This window comes from Thrips palmi, unplaced genomic scaffold (assembly GCF_012932325.1).
Source record: "Thrips palmi isolate BJ-2018 unplaced genomic scaffold, TpBJ-2018v1 HiC_scaffold_10, whole genome shotgun sequence".
Classification (NCBI taxonomy): Eukaryota; Metazoa; Arthropoda; class Insecta; order Thysanoptera; family Thripidae; genus Thrips; species Thrips palmi.
Window position 1 is genome coordinate 9,344,291 of NW_023144621.1, and position 24,277 is coordinate 9,368,567.

Consider the following 24,277-nt stretch of genomic DNA (forward strand, 5'->3'; position numbering starts at 1 on the left):
TCTTTCAGTGTGGTCTGATTGCGGAATGTAGATGTTAAGTTGTTTTTGTTGTTTACTTTTTTTGACGTACCGGAAGTACTGTCGGTAGTCAGCTGTCGACTTGCGTCTTTCTGTACCGATGGAAATGCAGAATTGAATCGAAAACATGCGACAAACAAAGGAAAACCACCTTGAAATTTTACTCAAGTAATTTAGGAGCCCTCACATTTGCCGAACCAACGCGCGTCAAAGTTTGAAAAGAAATGAATGAAATCGAGACCATCGAAGGCAGCGCCAGTCGACTGCGGCGGCCGGCACCAGACGGAGTCCTTTTCTCCGCACTGCAAGTTTCAGATCGTCGTTCTGAGCCAGCACGCAAGTAGAATAGCACTCTGCGGTATTAGTGATGCGAAAAAGCGTGAAAACCATTTGTTTTTAGGAGCAAACGAGCCAAAATAAGCGGCGATCGATCCCGTCTGCTGCGCGGTTTTGATGCGCGTAGTATCCACGTCACGTCACCGGTAGAGGGCCCTGCTTCTCCGGCCAAACAACATCGGCCGAACCGGAAGCAGTTCGCTTCGGGTCCGCCATTACGGCTCCTCGCGTTCCCAGCCGCTCAGCCTGCCGCTTTCTCTGAGGACGTGGAGTGGCAGTGACCGAAAACTTGCTAAATTTTACCTAGAATGAGGGTTAAAAATGATATCGACGACGACGAGAAGGGGTAAGGAGGCTTCGCTCTGCGCCAGAGACGCGTATTTGTGTGATTGTCGGTGGGGAAATGCGTGTTATGTTTGTTCGCCGGCTTGTGGTCGCGTCCATGCTTAGGCCAGGCCACGGCGTGGTGCGGCCTTTTTCGGCGTCGCGAGGCCTGCCCTGGGTTGTTGTAGAAACGCGAGGTTGGCCCCACGGCCGAGGTGCTTTTCCGCCCTCTCTTGGAGATGAAAATTGGTGGGGAAACGGTCTCGTACGAAGCGGCCGGTGTGTCCCGACGACGGGTCGATGTCACCCAAAATCCTTACGGCGGCCATGTTAACGCTTGAGCCTGGTCGCTGTTTTCTCTCCTCAAAGCTCTTGCTAACCAAGTAATCGGTGTTCCGCCCTGCTGGAGCGTGATTTCGGTCCTCCAGGCGCCCGCTTTGGTTTTCCCGACCCATTCCGACTGACGCCGACTGTGCTAATCCGTTGGCCCAGTTTGAGGCCTCTCACCTTTCTTGCTCAAACCACGCTTCTTACGACTGATTCACTTGAAGCCGTTCAAATGACTGGTGTTTATTTTAGCCCAGAGTAGAATTTTTGCCTTGTAGTCTCATCAAATCTAGCTCATTGTTTCATCTCATTCTTGCGATTTATGAAACTCAAGTTCTGGAGAATTGCTTGCTGAGTCATGTAGGCATATTACTTTATATTTTACATACTTATGAATTTTTATCTTGAAAGCGGCTAGTTATATTTGCTGGATATGTATCTCTAAGCTACACAAGTGTTTACATTATCTGAATAACCTATTTGCTCTGTTTATTGTTGCACACCACACTAGATAATATGAACTTTTCCCCAATTTTTTTTGTATGTTCACTTTTTAATTCAGTCAGGATTCCATTCATTCCATATATGCATTTATTTGTGCAAAGGGGATGTAGCTTCTGCATGTTCTGAGTAGTGAAGTTTGCTCATGAGTTCCATGAATGATTTCCCTTTAATTCAAATTAACAATCTCTCTAATATGTTTTTTACTGTATTAAGTGCATTACTGGTCCTTTTACTAAATGCTTCATTGTCGCTTGTGTGATCCGCCAGTGTAAAGTATTTGAATCCTTTTCATCCTGCTAGTATTTGGAGTGCTCTCTAATGCTACAGTTTGTTTCGAGTGAAGGATTGTTTCGGTAGGGTTTGTTGATGCTTCAACCAATTTGCTGAGACAGTCATGTTGTCCCTTGAGAGATAAGGTTTAGTTGTGACATTGGGATCAAAGCAAACTGCTTATGGCCTAGTTGGCAATATTAAATGAATGGTGTAGATAAAATTCTTTTTATGGGTCACTGACCCATTTGTCACAACAGGAAGATTGTTTTCGTATGACTCACCTTAGTCAATCTTAGGTTTTGATGCTGCAGCCTTTAATAATTTATCAGTGAATTCAGATGCAATGTAGAGTTTGAGTTGTACTGATCTGATTTAGTGATGCATTTTAAGCATTTATTCATGTCGAGGTAGCCCTGCTGGTTCTTTCCCTATCTCAGTTGCTCCCTTTACATTCTACTTAGCTGTCATGGGAGACATCAACTTACCCTAATGTGTGGGTACAGTAGTTCTTGATATGTTTCTCTCTTGTCTAGGATGAGAGCAGAAAAGGACCGAAGCGGATGGAACAGCTCCAATGCAAGCGAGTTAGTAAACCCGTCTACAGTTTGCTTTTAACTCGGGTTGCTGATTATTTCTCTCCCAGTAGTTGCCTGCTTTCATTTATTTTATTTTTTTATTCTATTCTTTCCTATGCCAAGGGAGATGGTCACACTGAACATGATTCAGTATTTCAACTTGGCATCTTTGGCTTGGTCTCAATGTTTAAGTCTAAAATATTTCCAAGATTCAGCAACCTTCTAACAGAATTTGCATATTGTCCTAGATTAACTTTGCTGCTCTCATGAGCTAGTTTAGTGAGAAAGCAATTTTCCTTAAGCTTTTTTCTTCAGTAGCCATTTATGGGCTAGAACCAGCTGTAGGCACCTTAGGTGGCATAAGCTCCAGCAAAGTAGCATCTCTTGTCATGATCCACTGCTTAGTTAGGCCTGTGAAAATGCTTTTTGCATTTTCTTAATTTTCTTCCAGGTTCAACTAATCTTTTTCATCCTATCATGAAAATTTTGTTAATTTCTGCCCAGTATGCTACTGGGTGCTGTAACGTAGTTCAAGCATCCTAATATCGCAAAGATATGGCTTTGACTGACAGCAGTATTCTCGGGGCCTGTGCATTTGTTCGTTCTTCTTTGTCTTTTAACATTAAATTTCTCTTATTTCAGCAAACTGTTTGTTGGAGGTCTTAGCTGGGAAACCACACAAGGTAATGCATTATTGCCTTCATTTTTACCAGGTGCATGTCACTATTTGTCTCATAATTTGGAATTTCGTTTACAGAAGCGTTGCAAAGATATTTTGCCCGCTATGGGGAGGTCATTGACTGTGTGGTTATGAAAAATAGTGAATCAGGCCGATCCCGAGGATTTGGATTTGTAACTTTCTCTGACCCAGCCAATGTAACAATAGTGTTGCAGAGTGGACCTCATCAACTAGATGGTAGAACGGTATGTAGTATATTGTTTAACTTTGTATTCACTTTAATTAATTTTCTTATCCTTACATTTGTCATTCATTGCCCCCTTTTTATTTACAGATTGACCCTAAGCCATGCAATCCCAGGACACTTCAGAAACCAAAACGAGCCAGCAGTTACCCCAAGGTGTTTTTGGGAGGCTTGCCTTCAAATGTGACAGAAACAGATTTAAGATCCTTCTTTACGCGATTTGGCAAGGTTCAGGAGGTTGTGATTATGTATGATCAAGAAAAGAAAAAGTCTAGGGGTGGGTTTTGATCTTTTTATGTATCCCTTAATTCTCAAAGTCTGTTTGCCTGATTTTTAATTTATTTGTGCAGGATTTGGTTTCCTCTCCTTTGAGGATGATGATGCTGTTGACCGTTGTGTATCAGAGCACTTTGTTAACTTGAATGGAAAACAGGTAAGCCGTTAAACTGGGTGGGTGGCTGTGGTATCCCAATTTATATTTCTGTCACTACACAATTCATTTCCAACGTATTTTGCGCACAAAATGTGAATTTGTATCTGTATTTCTTGTATAGGTTGAGATTAAAAAGGCAGAACCCAGAGATTCATCAAATAAAATGGGCGGTGACAACTCCTGGGGTCCTCCTCAAGGAGGTCCTCAGATGGGCATGGGCGGCGGTGTAAGTTGATATCAAATCAAGTAGATTGTGCGATTTGTTGTAATTTGGCTGTTGCTGACATTAAATATGTTCTGTTTCAGGGCATGGGAATGGGAGGACCTAATGGACAAATGGGAGGCCCCATGAGTGGCCCTATGGGACCCATGGGTGGCCCCAACATGATGCAAGGATACCAAGGCTGGGGCAACACACAGGCTCAGGGCTATCCTGGCCAATGGGGCCCAACCTCCAACCAGCCCCCTGTGAATGGTAGGATATTGTGCATGAACCGAGAGAGATGGAAATGGCTTCAATTTCCAAACTCGCAAACATGACTGTTCGAAAAGATCAGTGCTTGGATGAATGGTATCGTTTACATTCTCAGCAGGCTATGGTACTCCATCAGGCCCAGCTGGATATCAGGGATGGGGCGCTCCTGCCGGACCTCAAGGACAAGGGATGGCTCCGCAGTGGGGTTCCAATTACGGCGGTCCACCGCAGCAACAGGGATACAGCTCCTATGGTATGCTTCAGTCATTTGTAAACCTTGTTCTGGCAATTGCCAGGTCTCACCTTTTCTTGTGTGGTAGGACCTCAAGGCGCACCTCAGTCGGGCTACGGACAGAACTGGAACTGGAACATGGCACAGAATGGCCCTCCGGCTGGCGGTGCTCCTCAGGGTCCTTCCGGAGCAGGTCCCCAAGCTGACATGTACTCCAGAGGCACTGGTGCTGGGGCCGCAACACCCTCTGGCCCTGGACCTGCGGCTCCTGGTGCTGGTGGTGCACAGAAGGCTGGTGCAGACTATGCTGCTAGCTATGGTTATGGAAGTGGTGGATACGGAGCGGTAAGTTCTTTGAAAAATATTCTTCTGTGTTAAGATAGTTATGTGGGTGAACTATTAGTTTCCCATTTCCCATTTTGTATTGGTGTGGCTTGGGTAGAGAAGGTTAAGTCACAGTCCTTTGTGTGCTCTACATTGAATACTACTGCCAATTCCTTATGGGAGAAAGTGGCATTTCATTGTAATGTAGTTGAATGCAATTCTATCTATAGCTTAGCTTATTTTAAAGCTTAAGAAAATGCTTTCTATTCCCTTTATGATAATGGACTCTTGTTTGTGGAACTCCAGCTAAATAGGATGGTTCTTCAGTTGGTAAGCACTCTTACCATGTGCATGTCAGTACAAGCTATTTTAATTGTTCTGTGTTTTGAAGTTTCTGTTCTACTGTTCTCAGTATTGCTTTTTGACACATTTATTGCCTCTGACCTACATCTAGCTTCTATGTAATTTTCCTTTTTTTTCTGACAATAGTAGGGGCTTTAACCTTGCTTGATGTTTGATTTAAATAAAATATTGTTGTATGTATGTAGGTACAAAGCATTTGTATGTAGCATTTGTCTGTTCGTTGTTCATCTTTTGATGTCATGTGTGAATGCTGCGTGTTGCAGGACTCAACCAGTTACGGCGCCAACAGGGGCTATGGTGCTGATGCGGGATCCAACTCTAGTGGGGGCGGCTATGGTTCGAGCCACCCACCCGTCCCAGGTGGGAAACAGTTTGACTTTAAAGAGTGGCCTTCGTCATGACCACCCTGAAGACCAGCAGTGCCCGTAGGCCCTGGGCACTAGCTCGCTGACTGCCTGCCAGACAGTAGCTCGTTTTAATTGTTTTTATTTTATTTTGTTGAAAATATTATTTTCATATATATATTTCTCATTGCCATTTTATAGAACCTTATAAATGAATTGTCAACCTGCTTTTTAACAGCACTTGCATATATGTAAAATATGAGCTTTACAATTTTAGGTGCAAGGAACCATAAGTTTGTTTTGTTTGTAACAGTATTGAATACCATAGCGGTTTCTTGTTTTAGTTTTGGAGAATGGGTCAGATTGGCAGTGCCCAAGGGTGAGGGTTGTTAAAATAGTAAAAGCAAAAAAAATCATGTTTCATTCATGCTCAGATGAACTATAATGAGAAATTTATGTACAACTGTACCTATCTAATTAAGAAACTTTACATTTTAGCTTGGATGGATTTTTTGAACTGATGTAAATACAGATCATAGGAAATTTTAAGATTTTAAGACTTGAATTATTAGTTTTAACTGATTGGTTACTTTGACTTGTCCTTTTATTATACTATGTGGTCACTTGTATGGAAAAACAGCGATTTTATTTGTGTAGTGTTAAGTAATGCCTCATTGGGAGCATTAAGCAGATTTTAATTTGTTCTTGTTAAAAATGAAAAGTCTGCTATGATTAGAACCATGCGGCAGTGATAATAATTGTGTCAACTTTGTACAAATTTTGATAGATCCTAATAGTAAGTCAGGATAATAGCATAATACCAATTACAGTCAGTCATTTTAAGGTTGATATAGTACATACGTACATATACATAATTCATTAGCAAAATTAGCAAGGTAGGAATTTCTTGCTATGAAAAGTTTCCTTTAGATCTAATGTTGTACTTTTTAGAGCTTGAAGTAAAGAGGTTTCTGTGCATCAGACTTCGAGACTATTTTTTGCCTTCAATCACCATCCCCAATAAACATGAATACTACATCTTGTGGTATGGTCGAAGTACCACTCTGGTAATGCTTGTACTAACTTAGGCCCCCTATTTAAGTTACAAGGACAAGTTGAAGTGACTAAAGTTAAAACTAATGTATACAGGTGTCTTAAGTTATTTGCTTCTCTCACAGCTTGAATTGCATCATTTATCCTGTACTCTAGTCGTGCGGAGTAGCGCTGACTTCAGTTACTTTTCATGTCTTATTTAATATTTACCTTTATATATTTACATATATATCTATATTCAACATATATTCTATACGTGTGTCTGGCTCTTCATGTGTGGTGGTGATGATGTCCTTTTTTCAGCAAATGGGTAGTGGTAGCCGCATACTTTGTTCTAGGGGGCCTTAGGTGTACTTGCACTGTTGGTATGAACTACTGTTATAATATGCACAAATACTGGTCAGAGCCCTTAAATGTTTAAATGTTTTTTTGTTTGTTTTTTTCATTACTTTGCTGCAACATAGATGACTCATGAAGTGCTTTAATAAGTTTTTCCCCCTTGTGGTTTCTTTAACTTTTGAAGGGCCTTTCCAATTTGTGTGTTGTTTTTTTAAAAACATTTTACACTGTCACTTCAGTGAAGCTCCATTACTCGATATCTATTGACACTTAGTGACTTTAAATATTATTGCTGTGAAGTGCTCAGTGCATCAATTGGTTAAGATATAGAAGTTAATTTACCAAGTACAGAAGTGCAGCACCATAACCTGCGAAGTTCATTTAATTAAAATCCAGTGATATTAATAATACAACTTAATATAATGTTGTTATAGGATGACTATTAAAATTAAATCTAGATAGATGGTACTAATCTGTGATCTGGGAAGTTGACTTCGCAGGTTAATGAACAGCACTGGTCACACATACAGAATGCCTCTCTGGCCAATCATTGGTTGCTGACAAATTGCAATTGTGGCTTCAGCCTTGATGGTTGCAGCAAGAAAAGCATGATTTTACGTCTCAATTACTTGCATTCAGTGTTCATGATTTGCCACTCATCAATTTTTATTCCAATATTAAGTCTTAAAACCAATTTTTAAAGTATATTTATCAATGAGAGAGGCAATTGTGCCAATTAGATCTGGCATTTCCTACTTCTAAGATCGTTAGGGATTTGGGCTTAATTAGATTTGCATCAGCTATCTCTGTATTCTTATCTTCAGGGCTCTCAGCCCTTCTCTTTTATTATATTTAAATCTACACACATACACTTTCTATTCGTATGTAAAATCATATATCTATGAATCTATGTTTAGCTTTCCACATCTTAAAAATTGTGATATACTCTTAACACATTTTGTCAAGGTAACATTCTGCTTTAGCTGAGATTTTGTTGAGTGTCTTTTTAAAGTGAAAATATAGGCAGTAGAAGTGGAGCAACCCTTATGTACTATCTAAGGAGAGCAGTGACAGTTTATTTGGGTGTTTTGTAGGGTTTCAATATTAATCATTGATCCATGTACGCTCTAAAGTCCATTATGTCTATTAACATTAGAGGTGTAGACGTACACAACTTTTCATTCAGTGTTGTAGATAAATGGTATAAAGCAATATTATCCATTAGATGAAAAAAAAAAACTTGGAAAAAAAAACAAGAATGACTTGTTCCAATTTTCTGGTTAAATGAGCTGACAAGTGCAGCTCATCAGTTATTTGTCACAGAAATAAGCATGTGGTATGTCTAGCCGAAGACTGTAAGGTACTTGCATTATCTGTATTTGACTAAGGATATTATAAGAACGCCTTAATATTGTACAGTTCAAGCTCAGAACGTTTGACCAAAACTACAATTTAAGTTACATAGTTATACATCTGCAGTGTAGGCTACAAACAATATGTCAAGTTTTACCATAGCTGTATAGAACATTGTGCTCATTAGTCTAAATTCGAAAGGAAACCTGTGATAATTAGTTGTAATTATCATTAGTTTTATTTGATGCAATGGGGTGTGCTTTATATCTAATTTATCATAGGTTACTGCAAAAGAAATTTGTTAATTCATAAGAGGGTGGAATCTGGAACTGCACACTGTTTTATCAGTATTGTTGAAATTAACGTACATGAACCATTTTACTGTTCTGAATTTAAGTTCAGGTTTTCTTTACCTCCTCAGGCATTTCCATTTCTCATACAGCATTTGATTTTTGCATTGCGTTTTATGGTGGTTTTGCATTTGAGTGCCCTCTACGCAGGCAGGTAGATGTTTAAACTGGATCAAAACAAAATTATGGGGTTGGCTTATCATTATTTGTTGTGGACAGATTAGTTATCCATCTGAGCACATCAATTTTATCATGACTTCAATGATGCTGATTGTCAATTTTTTTTTTAAGGAAGTAAGACATGCACATAAATTTGACTGTTTCATTCACACTTACAAGGGCCCTAAGTTAAGAAAATCATGAACGAACCTTGTTCTGTTAAACTAAAATTTATTCAAATTTGTTTAGTTATAAGACATGGTGGTGTTTCAAAGATAACTCTCAGTCACTTAAGTCTAAGTTTTGGTACCATAAAGCTACCTCTGTTTAAACTTAAATTCTAATATGGGGGAACTGCATTTCTGTTCACAAGCATTCCAATGGAAAGGCAGTTTTTCAAGTACTGCAGGCACCAAAATTCTTTGAAGGCGTAAGTAAGGCTGCTCATAACATAAAATTGTCCCAGAACTAATTAATTGTTTGGTTTTTCGTAAACCCTGCTCGTTAATTTGAATTAGTGCAACACCAGTAGCAATTGCGTGTTAGTAGTTGATTGAGGAGGTTAAACGTTGTTTTTCTCTAACCTCAGCGATAAACTGATTACCTGCCTAACAAACCAGTCTTTATCTGCACATGATTGAACAAAATTTACTGAGAGCAAGTAGGATAGGTCATCAAGGCTAGGATACACTGAAGTTAGCTGGAGGCGAACTTTGACTTAATCAAAACCACCTGGCTTTCACTCCCTTTACCATGGCCACACATAACAGCATGTGGAAAAAAAAGTCACCTACCATTTAAATACAAGCTAAAAGACTACTATCTCTCTTTCTCTGCCTCTTCCTTCTGCTTCATGCGGGTGAATTCTTATATTTTTGTCTGGAGACGTGCTCACATACATGATAGGATGAGCTTCTCCATCCATCAAGTGTGGACATTGCATGGTCAGAATTCAGAGATAGGATCAGAACCAAATGTTTGGGAGAGAGCCTTTTGTGTCGTGACACAGTGCTGCATTTACAAGCCATTCCTGCTAACCTTTGTTCCTGCTTCTTTTGTCCTCAAGCTAACTCACGGAAATGCTCTCCAAACATCAGAGTTCTTGTCAGCAGTAAGTTCTCATAAATGTTTAATTTTAATGGACTATTAGAATGGAATTACTAAATTCTGTGCCTTTTTCCTCTTGCGCTGCATGAATGAACTTGAAAATTGTATCTTTCTTTGTCAACTTGGCTGAAAGTGGGAAAAAGTGCATGCTTATCTCTTCTTGCTCTCCCCCTCAATTAATATATCATGAGTAGTACTGGTGAAAGTGTCTTGAATGTAATGCATGCTGGTGTTGCTATAACAGACATTTGTATTTTTTTGGAAAACAGGAATAAAAAGACAAAAATAGCAAAAACAAACAAACAATTCTTATACCTATATTTGGCTTTGGTTAAACTGTTGCTTACACAATTTGATTTCCTTCAAATAATGCATCGAATCTTATCTAGATTCCAGCTGTCAGTGGGTTGGCCTGGTTTCTCTTCTTTTTACAATATTTAACTTTTAGCATTAATGGCACTTCTGTAAAATTTCTTAATAGCATTCTTAATGCATTGATGTGGACATCTGCTCAAGTTCATTCATGTCAACTTGCTATATTTGTTTTACATTTTACAACCAGGCCAAACGGCTGCTACAAATTTTGTGTGTGATGCGTGTGCAACAGGTCAGGGTGACGGGCAGGGAGCATCAGGAGGCTACACGGCTGGGCCTGGCCCTCAACGAGGAGGCAACTACAATGCCCCTACTCAAACCCAGAGTTTCCACCCCTATAGACGGATGTAAGCCTTACATGTCAAGTGTTCTCATTCTCAGTGTTTTGGAACTGTCTACCTGATGAAATGAACAGTGAATGCAGTACCCAGAAAGCCAAGTGCAATCAGGATGAACTCTATTGGGAGGATTGCTTTGTGTTCTTGTTTTGCCAAGTAAAGCCTTGTCAAACAATCCGACCTTGTGTGACTGTCTGTTGGAACTATGCATTTACCTCCTTTGAGAACCACTTAACCAGCAGAAGTCATTCTCATGTCTGCCAAGTATTCTTGCAATGCCACAAACTTCATCATAGTCCGTTCTTCGGTTTTTAAATTTTAGTTCACATGACCACCTAGAATTAGCATAGACTAGACTTGACAAACAAGGCTTTACTAGTCCTAAGAATGCAAAATCAAAATTGGTTTTCCATTCAGATTTTTCTTGTAAGCTAGTACCTCTGTATTGCGTGAAAAATTGAATGAAGTGGGCGTGTTATTTTTGTGTTCTTAGTTATTATTAATTAAATCATCTGATTAAAATATTATTCTGTGTTATGTGTTCTTGGAGCGGATCCAAGTGTGAAAGCCGCATGTTGAGAATTTTAAGAAGCATGTCTGATGTATTATTTTTTCACCTGATAATTTCATTAAGACGTTATACTTGACTGCGTAAAATTAGTGACTGAAGATCTCGAAGCTGATTGTGCGGATGGGCCGAAGTCTGTCTACCCACATGCTTCCCCTCATTATATCATCCCATTGCATCACCCTGCCAGGAAAGAAAAGCCAAACCCACCAGTGTTTCTCTTATGGAGCTTGAAGCTACCATCTTTTTGTCTCATTTTACTCACATTGGCTGGGCTATTGTCATTATACCTATGTATATTTTGCAATAGACTATTGATTCAATAAAATTGAAACATTCATTCTTCATGACTGTCTTGGATTTTTTATATAACCTGGAACTTCATCCTCCCTATCTCATTGCACCTGCCTCATGCATCACTCGATGCAGGAAAAGTTAGAGAGAGACTGAGAAGAGTGAGTCTTTGGCTCAGAGTGCTGAGGTGGTGACGGCCTAAAGGAGAATCAAGGTTCGACTCTCGGGCGTGGTAATATACTGAGCCATAAGACTAAAACAACGCATATTCCATTGGGCACCGGGCACCTGTTTCCTAGACCCCTAGCAATGTTCCATACGACTTCGACAAATTGGAGGTAGTTGACCAATTTTGTCAAAAAAAGGTTAGGTTAAGCGCCATGGTTTTTTCATGTTTTGGCTGAAAATTTAAAATGGCCCAAAATTTAGTATGCTGTATTGGAGCACCACTTAACGACGCCTGACACCATTTCGGCCCTTAATAGTATTTTTCTGTCAAAAAATGGAATTATTTGAGCATGCGCCTAAAAGGTAGGCAACCAGTTTAGTCTTCGCCGCGCCGTCTTTTTATTTTTTTTCTCGCCCGCGTCACACCCTGCCGGTAAGGTAGGCCAACCGTTTGCCCTATGACAGGACAGATGTGCCAAATGAGACATCAGAACGTTACCACGCCTGGGAGTCATGTGTCAAACCTCTGAGGCTCTCTAGAGCTAGTGAAGGGAGTTTCCACACGAGAAGAGAAAAACAAACATTATTTCTTGGGGTTTCACAGAAATTTTATTGAGTACTCATGATGTCTGTCAACTTATACCAAAGATGTAAAAGTCTGTTTGTGCATTAATTCCTTAAAAATGTTTAAATTTTACTGTTAACAAGCATTCTGATGAAATTGATGAACTTGATCACAATACAGAAAACACAATGACAATTTACTGAATTGGGGTTTAGTTGCCTACTTACAGTCCTTGAAAGGAACAGAACCAAAAATCCTGGTGAGTTACCATACAAACACCTGAATTGTTCCTGTGAATTTATAAATGACTTGCATGATAAATTGTATACTAAAATCAACAAGATAGTTCCTTGTGTATGAGTTTACATAACTTAGGGTGAGTTTCCATGTTATCAGACTTTGACAACAGCAGTCCTTGTGTCATAGTACAGTACAAAACAGGAACAAAAAACCAATCAAAAAATGATACAAGGTAATTGACTAAAAGGAACTAAAGAAAAGTAATCCCTGCACTTTTATTCAGCTGAACACTGAACACTTCACATGAGACTGAAAGATGATCAGATTTTCTGATCAAATATTTAAACATCAGCACTGACCCTGAGAAAAAACACAACACTGCTAGGTTTTTTTGTTATCAACAATTTCCAAAAATCCTTTGGCCGCCATATCTGATTCCCACTCTTCAACCTTCTTCTTGGCTTCTTTTGCCTTAACAGCAGCAAGTTCTTCCCATTTTGCTTTCTCATTTGCAGAAAGTTTTGACCAAGCCTCACCCACTGCGGATGCCTAATAGAACAGAGTGAAGTGTAAGAAGAAAATATTCTGGGAAATAAGTAGAAAATTATCATGAATAAAATTACCTGATTCTTCACAGCGAATTTGCCCCCTTCCTCAACTTGTGAAAACTTCCTTTTCATAAAGTCTGAGGAGAAAAGTATGTAAGCATTTGGGGGCTTCTTTGGTAATCCTAAGGCTTTAAGTTTCTGTAGATCCAAGATTTAAAATACAATTGATTGTTGTAACCCACATATAGCAATGAAGAGATTATCACAAAAGAATTTCAATACATCCAAGTATTTATTTTAATGGAGAATCATGAGGAAAATAATAGACTAGCTGAGAAGTTTGATACAGTGGACTCTGTTGTTAAAAGATTTTGTGAATGTGGGTCTAACAGTAAAATGAGTGGGGAAACAAACCTTTTTTTCAGTAATCTGTTCTTTCTGCAACTTAGCTCTTGCTTTCTCTTCGGCTATCGCTGACGCTTTTTCAGGAGTAAGGTTAGCTCTGTAGACTTGAATCTCTTCCATATACCTATTTTTATCAGCCTCAGCAAGCTTCAAATATTTCTTTTGAGCTTCTTCACCAAGACTTTGCCATTTAGCAGAGAGCAGCTGGAATAATTCTGAAAGGTATAGAGATACACAAATTAAATGCTTTAAAAATCTCCCAAAAGAGCACACAAAGGAACGTGCATTGACTCAACAGTGCTTAAGTTCATATTAATAAAGCACGAACTTGGAGAAGAGGTCCCTGGGTTATCTGCTTTCGCTTTGGAAATATTTTCCATAAAATAGAATACCCATGGATTTTTACAGCGTTTAGGTTTAGGTGGTAAAGAACGGTCAGTTGAGTATCCTGTTGTTTGAGCATTACTCACAAAGTAAGGCCTGCAAAAAAAATACAAGAGATTCAAAAGCGTTGGTTCAAGAAGCCACAAATAGCAGTTCAGAGGACAGAGGGCGATTATGGTCCCGACGAAACCGACGGTTGCGGATTCGAGTTGACACCCGTTCTCCTGTGGAAAACGGCTATCCACATAAGCTCGTAGCGACTGTCGCTTACAAGATACAAGAAATCCTAAACTGTAATTGCCCATGGCTGACAAGCTTACATTACATCGACCGTCGTTAGTAAACAACGACCCTTCATCCGTGTTCGGAAGAAACACATAACCTCCTTATGTAATAGGGTTTGCGCATTAGAACCATTTAATACTAAATGCAGATCCTTACCTCTTCCATGAAATCTGTTTACTTAGGGAATCAATAAAGCTCCGAAGCAACATTTTACATTCACTGAAAGCCAGCAGGAAAATAGACGCGGCCACAGCTTTGTTTGTCTTTGAACCCGACACTGCTCAGACCCTAGCTTCGACGCTCCGCCGCTAGATAACTCTGCTCGACACCAGTGGTGTCACACACTACCTGATGCCAAGGTATGACAAATCTAGCAGCGCAGCGGTCGGAATTCGGAATATCTGTTGCCGTACACGCCCGGCAGATTAGGCAACCCATTCGACACCACAGTGACCGTGTTGCCTACGGCGCTGCTATTTTAATTTCTTTTTACATGCAGGACATTCTGAGCATTCTTTCACTTCGTCCAAGTCTGTCGTTGGGTATCACAACAACATAAAGTTGATTGTCTATGATGCTATTGCATCGAGACTGAGTTAAAAGATAAATTGAGTAGTTGTGAGAAAATAAGGCAGAGGGTAGTTGATTAATTAATTTCATTGCATAATCAATGTTTTATTATTATTTAAAAAAGAAAATTATGCTACAAGACAAATATATTAGTCAGTTTGAGTGACTCACAAATTCTTGAGGTGTTGTCAGGAGAATTATTTGGAATCTATGATGGAAATTTAATGTGGATTCCTTAAATACAAACAACAAAAGAGGTAACTTTTCCTCCAATTTTTATCACAATATTTATAGTCAGCTGACTAACAGCAATCACACATAATGACTTTTAAGTACAGTTAAGTAGCACACCTTAGTTGAATGATAATGATACAACTTCAAACTTTCATTATTTGTGAGCAGCAAAGATTTCAGCCAATCCACATCCTGGACTGTTCTTTTAGTCTACACATTTATTGAAAGTCACAGTAAGAATGTAATGATGTCTTTATCTTAACAAAATTATGTACCAATATCTAACGGTGACAATTAAAAGTAATAAATTATTAGATCCTAAAATCAAGTTCTCAGATTCCTCCCCACTACTTTGAACACAGGTACACTTGAACATACATTGTAACACTATCTCTACTAAATTTGAAGGATCTTTTGTTTCATATTCTATTCTTTTATTTTAAATGGTGGGGAGGTGACTTTGAAAGCTACTGGAATAAAGTATGAAATTTCTACCAGGGCTTCATTAGTTCACATTTCTTCCACAACAATAGCTAATTAAAGAAAACATACAGAGGGGCACAATTAGGAGGTTGATTTCTGTAATAAGGAGGTAATTCATGCAATTGAAAGTAGGACTCCAGTATTGAAACACTAACCCAACACAAATTTAACATGAAGTGCAGAAATTGCAATCAATACTTCCATACAACATGTAGCCAAACCTGTCCAATCAGTTTCTTCTCCATGAGTTACATTTAAAACTGAGTGACATGGAACGCTCATGTTGATTAATTATGAGTGATAATACCCTGATAAACAATTACTTTTGGTAAAGTAAAGTAAACTTAAGTTTGCAGCACAAGAGCAAGTAAGATGCAGTCTTCATACAAATAATTTTTTTAAATCAATTCTTTAGTTTAGATTTGATTTACATGATTTGAACATTAAAGCACAAGCACAAGCCTCGTATAATACCCTCTGTATGTTTTGCTTACTCTACTTATTTCTTCTGATTAACCCAATTATACTACACTACACACACACACACACTCACACTCTCTCTCACACACACACACACACACACACACACACCACACAGACACTCATGTAAACAAAACACACTCAATCACAATCATACACACAATCAATCGTTACATACACACTCAGTCTAATTTTTAGCAAAGACTACAGGTTGTCATGAGCTAGCAGTAAGTTTCTCCAATCTGGAGCAGAGATGTGACTCGTCTTCTGTAACCAGCGTCTTCAGCATTTGGGTGGACGTGGAGAGGAGACACTTGCCTTCCCACCTAGCTTTGCCAGAGGCATGTGACTAAAACAAAATAAAAAGAGCAAATCATTATGGGCTGGACAAAAAAAAAACACACAACCAAAGGGTTTGAAATGAAAGCCATAACTTACCATAGTTAAATCACGTTTCCAGGTACTCTTGCAACGTCCATCACAGCAAGGGCATGGTCTCTCCAAAGAATATCCTCCACATTCTTGGCAGTCCAAGGAAACATGATCCTCATGCCAGCTGACACCACATCTGTAGTCAGAAAAGTCGCATCAGTACCAAGTCATGACTTACACGATAAAAGAACCTAAACCATAAAAACACTTACGTAAAACATGAGTTTAGCTGGAGACGTAATTCTTCAATGGAAACCACAGGCTCCTGAGCAGATGCCGTGGAATTTGCAGAATTTGCGACAGAGAATGAAATGTGGGCATCATCAAGGGAGCTGATGCTGCTTAGGCTCAAGCTCTGGCTCTTGTTCAGCATCCTCATCGTCTCGACTCTTGCAATTGACATTGGAGATGACACTGCAACCAAAAGAAAACAAACATAACAATTAAAAGATTGAAGAGATCTTTCTCCACACACCTGCGACTTACACAATAGTGCCCAAACAAAATAGATTGAAGGTACGGTTCTGCAAGTTTTGTTTCATTTGTCTTATTGAGGATTTTTGGTCAATAGGCAATGTAAGACTAGCAAAGATGCAATTTGGCACATCTAGCTGACTAAATGGCAACACACCAGATCTAGAGAAACGCCAATGGGACAGGGACTGGGAGGCGGGACCGGGAGGCAGGACTCTCGGGTCAGGCGGAGCACTGAGCACTCACAGGACCAGGCAACGACCACGCCCGCCGCCGCCGTTACCGCCTGCCCCTGCCTCCCCTCGCCCTGCTCCCTGCTCCCGCCAGTCCGGCCCTTCACCTCAACCCCCTGGCCTTCCCACCCCCAGCCCCAGCCCCAGCACTGCATCCCGGTCGAGGCGTGGCGTGGCGGGGCGTGGCGGGGCGTGGCGGGGCGTGGCGCGACGGCGGTGGCGTCGACCCTAAGCGTCGGGACGGGAGGACGAGGACGAGAGCGAAGGGTGGGGGTTCCTCATGGGTTCGGTTCGGCGGGACGTGGGACGGGTTGGCGGGGAGTCGAGTCGACCGACGACGACCGACCATTCGCATTTTGCTGGCGCGATGTCGAGTCGTAACCGGGTTGTTCAACCACCAACGCGCTACACCGCGCCAGCCAGGGCGCCACTCGCGGCACTCCGGCAGGGTGGCCTCATGGCTCCTCACGGCCTCACCAACCCACTAACGTCTAGGCTCTATGGGGACACGCGTGGGACACGCGTGCATCTTGGCGGGGATACTGATGCGAGCCTCGGCCGGTAATACCCGTCCGAAAAAGGGGAGGACACAGGGCGGGCTGGCGCCGACCGGCACCGGCGCCACACACACCTACTTATCGATCAGCCCAAGCCCTGCGACGCACACATCGTGCCCTGCCCTGCCACGCCGTGCCACGCCGTGCCACGCCGTGCCACCAGGGCGACATGGCCCTTCTCTCACGCCATCAGCGTTGTTACGCGTTACCGCCCGCAAGACCCAGCTGGCGGTCGCATGGTCGCAACGTCAACTACCCGGGCGATTCCGAAGATTTGTTTGGTCGCTGTCTCTCTCGCACGGCCGAAAACTCTCAACGAAAGCCTTGGTCTTGCCGTACAGACCGCGGCGCCCAGTTCAAACAGAGATTCCCACTGCTTGACAGCACTAGCGGCGCCGTGTCCTTGCGACGCGACGCATCGCGGGGAAAAGGGGGGGGGGAAGGTGCGTTTCAGAGCGACGCACTCGGGGGACCATCCTCATCGTTGCGCAACAACAAGAAAGACAAGCGCGGTGGAGGAGGTCGCGGAGCGGAGACTGTGCAAGACGGCCAACGCGAGGCTCAACCCGGTTTGTGGTCGTGGACACTGTTGCCCCGGCTTACTCGCAAGCCAACTGCATGTGGGCCGCCTATCGCGCGCGGCTCGGTTTGCGACGCACTGCCTCGCGCACCTTGACGCTGACGGCCTTCGTGGCCACGAGCAGGCGGAGCAGGCGGAGAAGGGAGAGCGCCGCACTGCGCCGCACTGCGCAGAACGCAGTCGGGGCGCGTTGCAGCGGCTGCAACCTCATTCCCGCATGCAACCGCACCACACAAGTGCGGCGCGGTACGGCGCGGTGCGACTGGACTAGATCCAAGGGTCCACGACAGTGCGGCCAAATTTGCAGCGTGTCCCACTTGTCCCACTGAGCTCAAAGGAGAAACCTGCGTCTGGCCGGGCCGGCGCGTGGCGACCGAGGTGATCCAGACAGCCTCCAGCCAGCCTCCAGACAGCGCGCCGCTGGAGCCGCGAGCCGCTGGAGCCGCGAGCCGCCGGAGTGAAAGTGTCCTTCTGAACGTTCCAGGCTGTTTGTAAACACCAGCACGTGAGTGCAGAGTCCAGGGTCCAGTCCGGCCCCGCTCAGCCTCCCAGCCCACTAGCCGCGCCGCGCCACGCGGCCCCGCCAGGACCGGCAGGCGGCCAGAAGGCTGCTGGGGAGGGGAAATGAATGACTTGCGATTCGCGACTTGACTTGCCGTTTCGCCAAACCGCGTCAGCTTCCTTTCCTTTCGCACGGGGAAGTCCCAGCAGTCGAGTTTCTCCGATTCCCCGCGCGCGACGCGGCGCTGCTATCTCTGTTTGGCCAAAGCGACGCCGAGGCCCGAGGCGAGGCCGAGGCACGCCGCGGCCGGCCGTCCACGGAGTGGCACGGAGTGGACAGGCAGACGCTATCGCGGCGTTGCGGCGTTGCTACGCGCAGCGCGACGTGACCGCCACGCCAATTGCGCCAAACGTCAAGCGACGCCCACCGGGGCGATAATGGCATGGAATGGATAAGAGGAGCGGGCAGGGCGAGTGTCGCGATGTCGGCGGGGGCGTGCCCTTTGGGGCTTTTGGGCGTTCCCCGCCGTCACAGCCGTCACCTGTGTCGCTCCGTCGCCCTCGCTCTCACGGGGCGTTCCGTAGTGAGTGCGAGGGAGACAGATGGACGAATCGGCGGCCCGGCGACCGCGTGGGCGCGCGTCCGCGTCAAAGGGGCGGCCACTGCTGGTTCACGTGGACACTGGCGGGCGCACGGCCCTGCCGCCCCGGCCGCCCCGGCCGCCCCGGCCGGCCAGGTCGCATTATTGAAGCAGCAGCCACGGCAAAGGTGAAGCAACAACAACAGCAAGACGCCCCGCCGCCCGCCCCCGTCCCGCAGCACGGCGAGGGCTGCAGCGTGGGCGGGGGGCGGCCCACTCGGGCCCACGGCCCAACCAGGCCAGGCCCAGGACAGCTGCTCGCTAACGGCACCTGCTGTGGCGTTCCAACCCTTCCGAACACGAACCAAGTGAGAAGTCGAACCTCTTCTGAACTTCGCCTGTCGTACTGCCAATTGTGCACTCCTGCCAGGCCAGGGTTTTCACCGACCATACTCCGGCTTTCTAGGACGCGGCTCACACCCCGCTGGGCAACCCTGAGGGCCGACAGACCCCCGCCATGCCAAGGCGTGGCCAAGGCTCTGATGTTCCCGTCGAGTGCCAAGTGACTCGTCCCGACGTACCCACGACGGCCGCGACACCGGCGCGCCACATTGACAGCACACAGTGCGTCCACACAAACAGCTGGGCCCAGCCTGCGGCCTGAGGGCCGTTGCTCTGTCTCTCTCGTACACATGCGGCATTCCACAAGAGCAAGAGAGACAGTGCGACGAGGCGCTGTTTGGAATGAGACAGCAGCGGCAGCCCTGGGCGCCTAGACTTTCACTCGACACTGCGTGCCTGCAGCCCGCCTGTCCGAGACCGTCGTCTCGTCCTGCACTTTGGCCCTGCGAACTTACCGGAGCAACTAGGCTGTGCAGAAGCAGCGAAGCAGGGCAGTATCCAGAGGAGCAAGGCTTGGTTTGCAACCACACTGCGGGCACTACACTCAAACGGAGCGCTACTCGCGACTAAGGGGCGTCACTCGGCGCGGGCTGCGGCGCGATCGGCACAGAGAGGAGCGGACGGCGGACGCTCGGTCGGGGCTCAACTGGCTGGCGGCGGCCGCCCGCCCGGCCTTATATCAACTCGACCCCCACCACCGCCCCCTCCGCGCCCCGCTGGCCCCCTCGCCCGCCTGCCCGCGGCGCCGCGGGGAGGGAGGGAGGACCCCGCGGCTCCGTAGGGGAGAGGTGCCTGAGAGGGGGAGAGTGAGGGGACACTGACACACAGAGCAGCACGGGCAGCACAAGCAGCCCAGGATCCACTCACGTGGATGTCAGGCCCATGTCAGGCGGCCACACCGGGTCCTTGAACACGGCCGCAGCCAAGTCAGTCAAGTCAGCCCAGCGAGGGCCTTCGCTCGCCTTCGCCCGCCTTTGGGGCTTGGGATGCCCGCCGTCGCCGTGGAGGCCGTGGACTCACTAGCGCAGCAAAGACCCTTTCACGAACCCATGCCGAACCCCTGTCGCACGTTTTGCCTACTCACAGCGCGCTCCGGTTGCCTCCCCCGATCTATGGCGGTGGGTGGCCGCCCTGCTCGGCCCTGCCGCCCACCCCTTGGCCCACTCCTCGGCTTGGCCCGCCCCGTGTCCACCCCGCGCCCACCCCCTCCGCTCCCTACGCCACCGAGGGTTGACGGGTTCCACAGCGGGGCCGCACCGCAAGCGCCCACGCGCCCACGCGCACCCACCCTCAGCACCGTGGCCCCTCACCAGCACCATCAGCTTGGTTCCGAACAGTGTTTTCATCGCTCTCTCGCACTCACTGGGCGCCCCGGAGGGCTGCGAGAGAGACAGAGCGACACAGCACTATGAACCCGCAGGCCCGCGTCAAAGCGTGCGCCAGGCTGTCGGTCGGTGCACCTGTCGCGTCCCAACGTCAAGCACGTGTGTTTGTTTACGCCAGCCAGCCCGCGCAGCCTGCGCCCTGCGCCAGCGCCGTCCTCCGCCTCCGGCGTGACGAGGATCGCCGTGTTGTGTTTTCGCCAGCTGCAGGCTAGCTGATTCCGAGAGGGAGGTCTCTCTCTCTCGCACTCGTGGGGCGCTCCGTGAGGGTGCGAGAGAGACAGAGCGACGAAAACAGCGTTTTCGGAATCACTCTGCTGCAGCGCCTTCACTGCCGTCACCCGCACCGCCCACGCAGTCCTATTTATAAGAACAAACGAGGGAAACTGCAATCCGCGCGTCCGACTCAGTCCGGCCTCCAACGGCCGCCCCGCCAGGGCCGCCAGCGTGAAGGGCAGGGAGGGAAGCGCTGACGATGCCTAACCGGGACGAACCGGGACGCCTTTCCTTATTTCTGGCACTGCCGGAGGCCGCGGCTCCAAATTGGCTGTTGGATCAAAACAAACAGGCGACTCTACCACCACGACCGGCGGAGGCGGCGGGGTGTTACTTCACAGGTCGCGGGGCCACTTTCTGCGTTTTATTGTCCCGTTCCCGTTCGGCAAGTCTCCGTACGGAAGGCGGGAGAGATGCAGGATGCAGCCAGAGAGTGCGCTCCACTTGGAACCTGTCCCGCCGGCCGGAAACGGTCGGAAACGGTCGGAAAGGGAAAGGGCGCGCGGCCCGCGGGCCGGAGAGTGGACGCCGGGCCGACCAAAACAAACCCCGACCCGACTCGACTGGCCTGGCCGCGGCCTGGCCGACGGCGAGACGCGCGAAATGCCGAGCGAGCCAACCGAACCACCAGCAGACTGTCTCTCTCGCACTCATGGAGCGTCCCGTATAGACGCGGACAGAGACGAGAGAGACTCTCGCAATCAGTCTGCAGCTGTCGCTGCGTGTGGATGTGGAGTTAACGCGTGGCACTTCCCAAAAAGTTTGTCGCGCTCGTATGCGGTCTCGGTTTTTCTATCCGATCTGATTTCGCTGCCGCCACTGCCGTTTCCTGCAGATGGACATCACGCAAGCGTTCAATCATAACGGCCAAATTGCCCCCGCCTTTTGGCGGCCCGGCCACGGCGGCCACGGCCAGGCAATCTAGCGGCGCGATGGCATCAGCTTTCGGCCGCTATCACGCGACGCGAAGCGAGGCGAAGCGAGGCGAAGCGAGGCGATATCCAAAAGGGGCAAGGAAAGGCTGAACCCGGTGGCGTTTAGCATCGCCGAACACGCCACACACGCTGATAGGCGGGCACGCATCGCCCCGACATCGCCCCGACATCGCCGCCGAGACGGACCCGCCATCGCAAAAAAGCGAATAATGACAAAACCAGCAGGAATTAGAGTCTTCAGCAAATAAAAAAGCTGCACTTCGACTGCGTACGCCAGGCGGTACCTCCGCGCGCGCCGCGGGCCGCGGGGGCTTCACCTTGAGATTATTTCAGGCTGGCGCCACTGTGTGGCCAGACGGGCCGCACCAAAGCAGCCAGCAGCCACGCCAGCGGCAGCCTTTGCCTAAAATGATGGTTTATTTGTGTGCGGCGGGACGGCACTGAATTGCAGGTGTGTGCGTACCTCCTAGTGCTGCGGCCAGGAGGAGGGGGAGAGGGGTTGCATCCGTTTCGCCCGTTGTCTCAAAATAGTGCCTGCGAGCCGTCCCAGCCACATCCACACCAGCCCCCCCCCCCCCCGGCCCTATCAGCCCGAACCACACGCCTCACGTCAGTCACGCTGCTGCGGTCTACGCCAGTCTACGCCGCGGCATGCATCGCGCGGTGCATGCCGTCAAATAATGAGGAGGTACACCGGGAGGCTCCCACGACGCAGGCCATGGCGCGCGTGCGGCGTCCGCCCCTCCCAAACCCGCAGCACTGCATCCAACCCCCTCGCTTCGCCCTCGCCGCCTCCACCCCGGGCACTCCGTCGTCCCAGAAACCCCCTTCGCGCAGACGACAGCCATTTGCCCGACGCCGCCACGTCACCGAGTCTTAGTCAGCGGCACCCCCGGGGAAAAATGATGCTGCAGCACCCCTTCCCCCTCGGAATCCGTGCTCCCAGCGCTGCGGTGACGTGGCGGCCGTCTGCAGCAGACTGATTCCGGGGGTCATTTTCGTCGCTCTGTCTCTCTCGCACTCATGGGGAGTCTCTTGTAGGTGAGAGAGAGAGAGAGACAGAGCCACGAAAACGACTCTCGGAAGCAAACTGCAGGCTGGCCCTTTTGGCCCACGTGCAGTGTGGTCCCTGTTAGGGTCCTGCTAGCCCTGCTGGCCCTGCTGGGGGCATGGCCCTGGTGGCCCTGAGCTCGGCGGATAAACGGAGCCTGCCGCTGTGCCAGGCCATGCCAGGCCATGCCATGCTAGGCCCAGGGGCCGCGGCCGCGGTACAGTCAGTGACCTGGCAGCCCGACACGGCGGGTCCGCGAGGAGCATCAAACGACTTATCTGCTTCAAATATCGCGCAGTTTGAACGACCACGCGCCAGCGGCGTGCGGCGTGCACAGCGTGCGGCGCCACCACTGTACGGCGGCAAGAAGACGCAATCTCGGCGTGATGTATTCACCGAGAAAAAACACAAAGTCGGACGCGCCAAGTGCCGCCGAGGTGTCAACGAGCATCGACGCCGCCCGACGCATTATCGCACCGAAAGAAATAAATTTAGGCGCCTTGCGGTTCTTTCATCCGCCTCAGTTACCGACGTGCATCTAATCGGACGCGCCCTGCGGCGTGCGCGTTCACGGGCAAAAAGGCGCGCCTGGACGACGACAGGGCGGCTGGCTCGGTCGAAAGGTGGGCGCATGCTCTGTGTCTCTCACGGGGCGCCGAGCAGCGCCGAGCCAGACAGAGACGAAGGAGTCGGCGGGTTGCCGACGCGGCCCTGGACAGGCGGTGGTCGGGCTGGTCGGGCCGGGAAGGGCAGGGCAGGGCCAAGGGCGCGGCCCTGGACGCCGCCCTGGAGGCCGTTGTGCGGTCGGGCCGGACGAGTCAAGGTTTGGGTGAAGGCCGGCGCGGGCGTGGGCACGCTGGCACGCTTCACGGCGGCCAGTTGGTGGTCGAAGCCGAAACTCGCGCCGCCATGGCCGGCATGCATCACCACGCGAGCGCAGTGGGCCAGTGGACCGGTGGATGCGGTCGAAATCCCGGACGCGTTTTGAGCGCCGGAGTCGTTAAACAGGACTCGAACCGAATGTGTGACCCCTTAAATGGATTCCCCTCTGCACGAGGAATCCATTGATGGGGTCACACGTTTCGTTCTAGTCCTTTTTAGCGACTCTGCAGCTCAAAGTGCGT

At 47.5% G+C, this 24,277-nt stretch overlaps 3 protein-coding genes across 12 annotated transcripts in view; 1 reads left to right on the top strand and 2 right to left on the bottom strand.

Annotated features, from left to right (window-relative positions):
• Nucleotides 1-507: 507 nt before the first annotated feature.
• On the top strand, nucleotides 508-11,052 carry LOC117646894 (heterogeneous nuclear ribonucleoprotein 27C). 9 transcript variants are annotated; one of them, XM_034388244.1, is made up of 13 exons: nucleotides 508-700; nucleotides 2,316-2,366; nucleotides 3,000-3,040; nucleotides 3,115-3,281; nucleotides 3,371-3,557; nucleotides 3,631-3,713; nucleotides 3,835-3,939; nucleotides 4,020-4,188; nucleotides 4,304-4,441; nucleotides 4,509-4,765; nucleotides 5,371-5,467; nucleotides 9,772-9,816; nucleotides 10,420-11,052. In XM_034388244.1, the coding sequence occupies exons 1-13, from the start codon at nucleotides 663-665 to the stop codon at nucleotides 10,536-10,538; spliced, it is 1,497 nt and encodes a 498-aa protein (XP_034244135.1). In that variant the 5' UTR covers nucleotides 508-662; the 3' UTR covers nucleotides 10,539-11,052. The 9 variants fall into 9 exon arrangements, 8 of the variants coding, with proteins under 8 accessions (XP_034244135.1, XP_034244166.1, XP_034244155.1 ...); XM_034388255.1 differs by lacking the exon at nucleotides 508-700 and adding an exon at nucleotides 1,349-1,365; XM_034388275.1 differs by lacking the exon at nucleotides 2,316-2,366 and having other exon boundaries at nucleotides 509-700; nucleotides 4,307-4,441.
• A 1,544-nt stretch (nucleotides 11,053-12,596) lies between these two features.
• Nucleotides 12,597-14,302, bottom strand: LOC117647152 (transcription factor A, mitochondrial-like). The gene is made up of 5 exons (XM_034388722.1): nucleotides 14,139-14,302; nucleotides 13,642-13,793; nucleotides 13,323-13,528; nucleotides 12,984-13,106; nucleotides 12,597-12,909 (listed from the first exon to the last, which is right to left on the bottom strand). The coding sequence occupies exons 1-5, from the start codon at nucleotides 14,189-14,191 to the stop codon at nucleotides 12,742-12,744; spliced, it is 702 nt and encodes a 233-aa protein (XP_034244613.1). The 5' UTR covers nucleotides 14,192-14,302; the 3' UTR covers nucleotides 12,597-12,741.
• A 339-nt stretch (nucleotides 14,303-14,641) lies between these two features.
• LOC117647161 (protein pinocchio) overlaps nucleotides 14,642-24,277 on the bottom strand; it is a 46,429-nt gene continuing 36,793 nt past the window's right edge. For both annotated transcript variants that reach the window (XM_034388744.1, XM_034388734.1), the window contains 3 exons: nucleotides 16,394-16,595; nucleotides 16,188-16,317; nucleotides 14,642-16,098 (listed from right to left, as the gene is read on the bottom strand). In XM_034388744.1, coding sequence (XP_034244635.1) covers nucleotides 15,964-16,098; nucleotides 16,188-16,317; nucleotides 16,394-16,595 — 467 coding nt within the window. In that variant the 3' untranslated portion in view covers nucleotides 14,642-15,963. The remainder of the gene's footprint in view (nucleotides 16,099-16,187; nucleotides 16,318-16,393; nucleotides 16,596-24,277) is intronic.

What these genes read in the sequence shown, in the direction of transcription:
- LOC117647152 (XM_034388722.1), bottom strand. Translation starts at nt 14,191, where the DNA reads ATGTTGCTTCGGAGCTTTATTGATTCCCTAAGTAAACAGATTTCATGG. An exon ending in AACAGATTACTGAAAAAAAG is followed by an intron (nt 13,107 to 13,322) that starts GTTTGTTTCCCC and finishes TTGGATCTACAG; the next exon opens with AAACTTAAAGCCTTAGGATT. An exon ending in AATTCGCTGTGAAGAATCAG is followed by an intron (nt 12,910 to 12,983) that starts GTAATTTTATTC and finishes CTGTTCTATTAG; the next exon opens with GCATCCGCAGTGGGTGAGGC.
- LOC117646894 (XM_034388244.1), top strand. Translation starts at nt 663, where the DNA reads ATGAGGGTTAAAAATGATATCGACGACGACGAGAAGGG. An exon ending in CAACCAGCCCCCTGTGAATG is followed by an intron (nt 4,189 to 4,303) that starts GTAGGATATTGT and finishes TTACATTCTCAG; the next exon opens with CAGGCTATGGTACTCCATCA. An exon ending in GAAGTGGTGGATACGGAGCG is followed by an intron (nt 4,766 to 5,370) that starts GTAAGTTCTTTG and finishes TGCGTGTTGCAG; the next exon opens with GACTCAACCAGTTACGGCGC.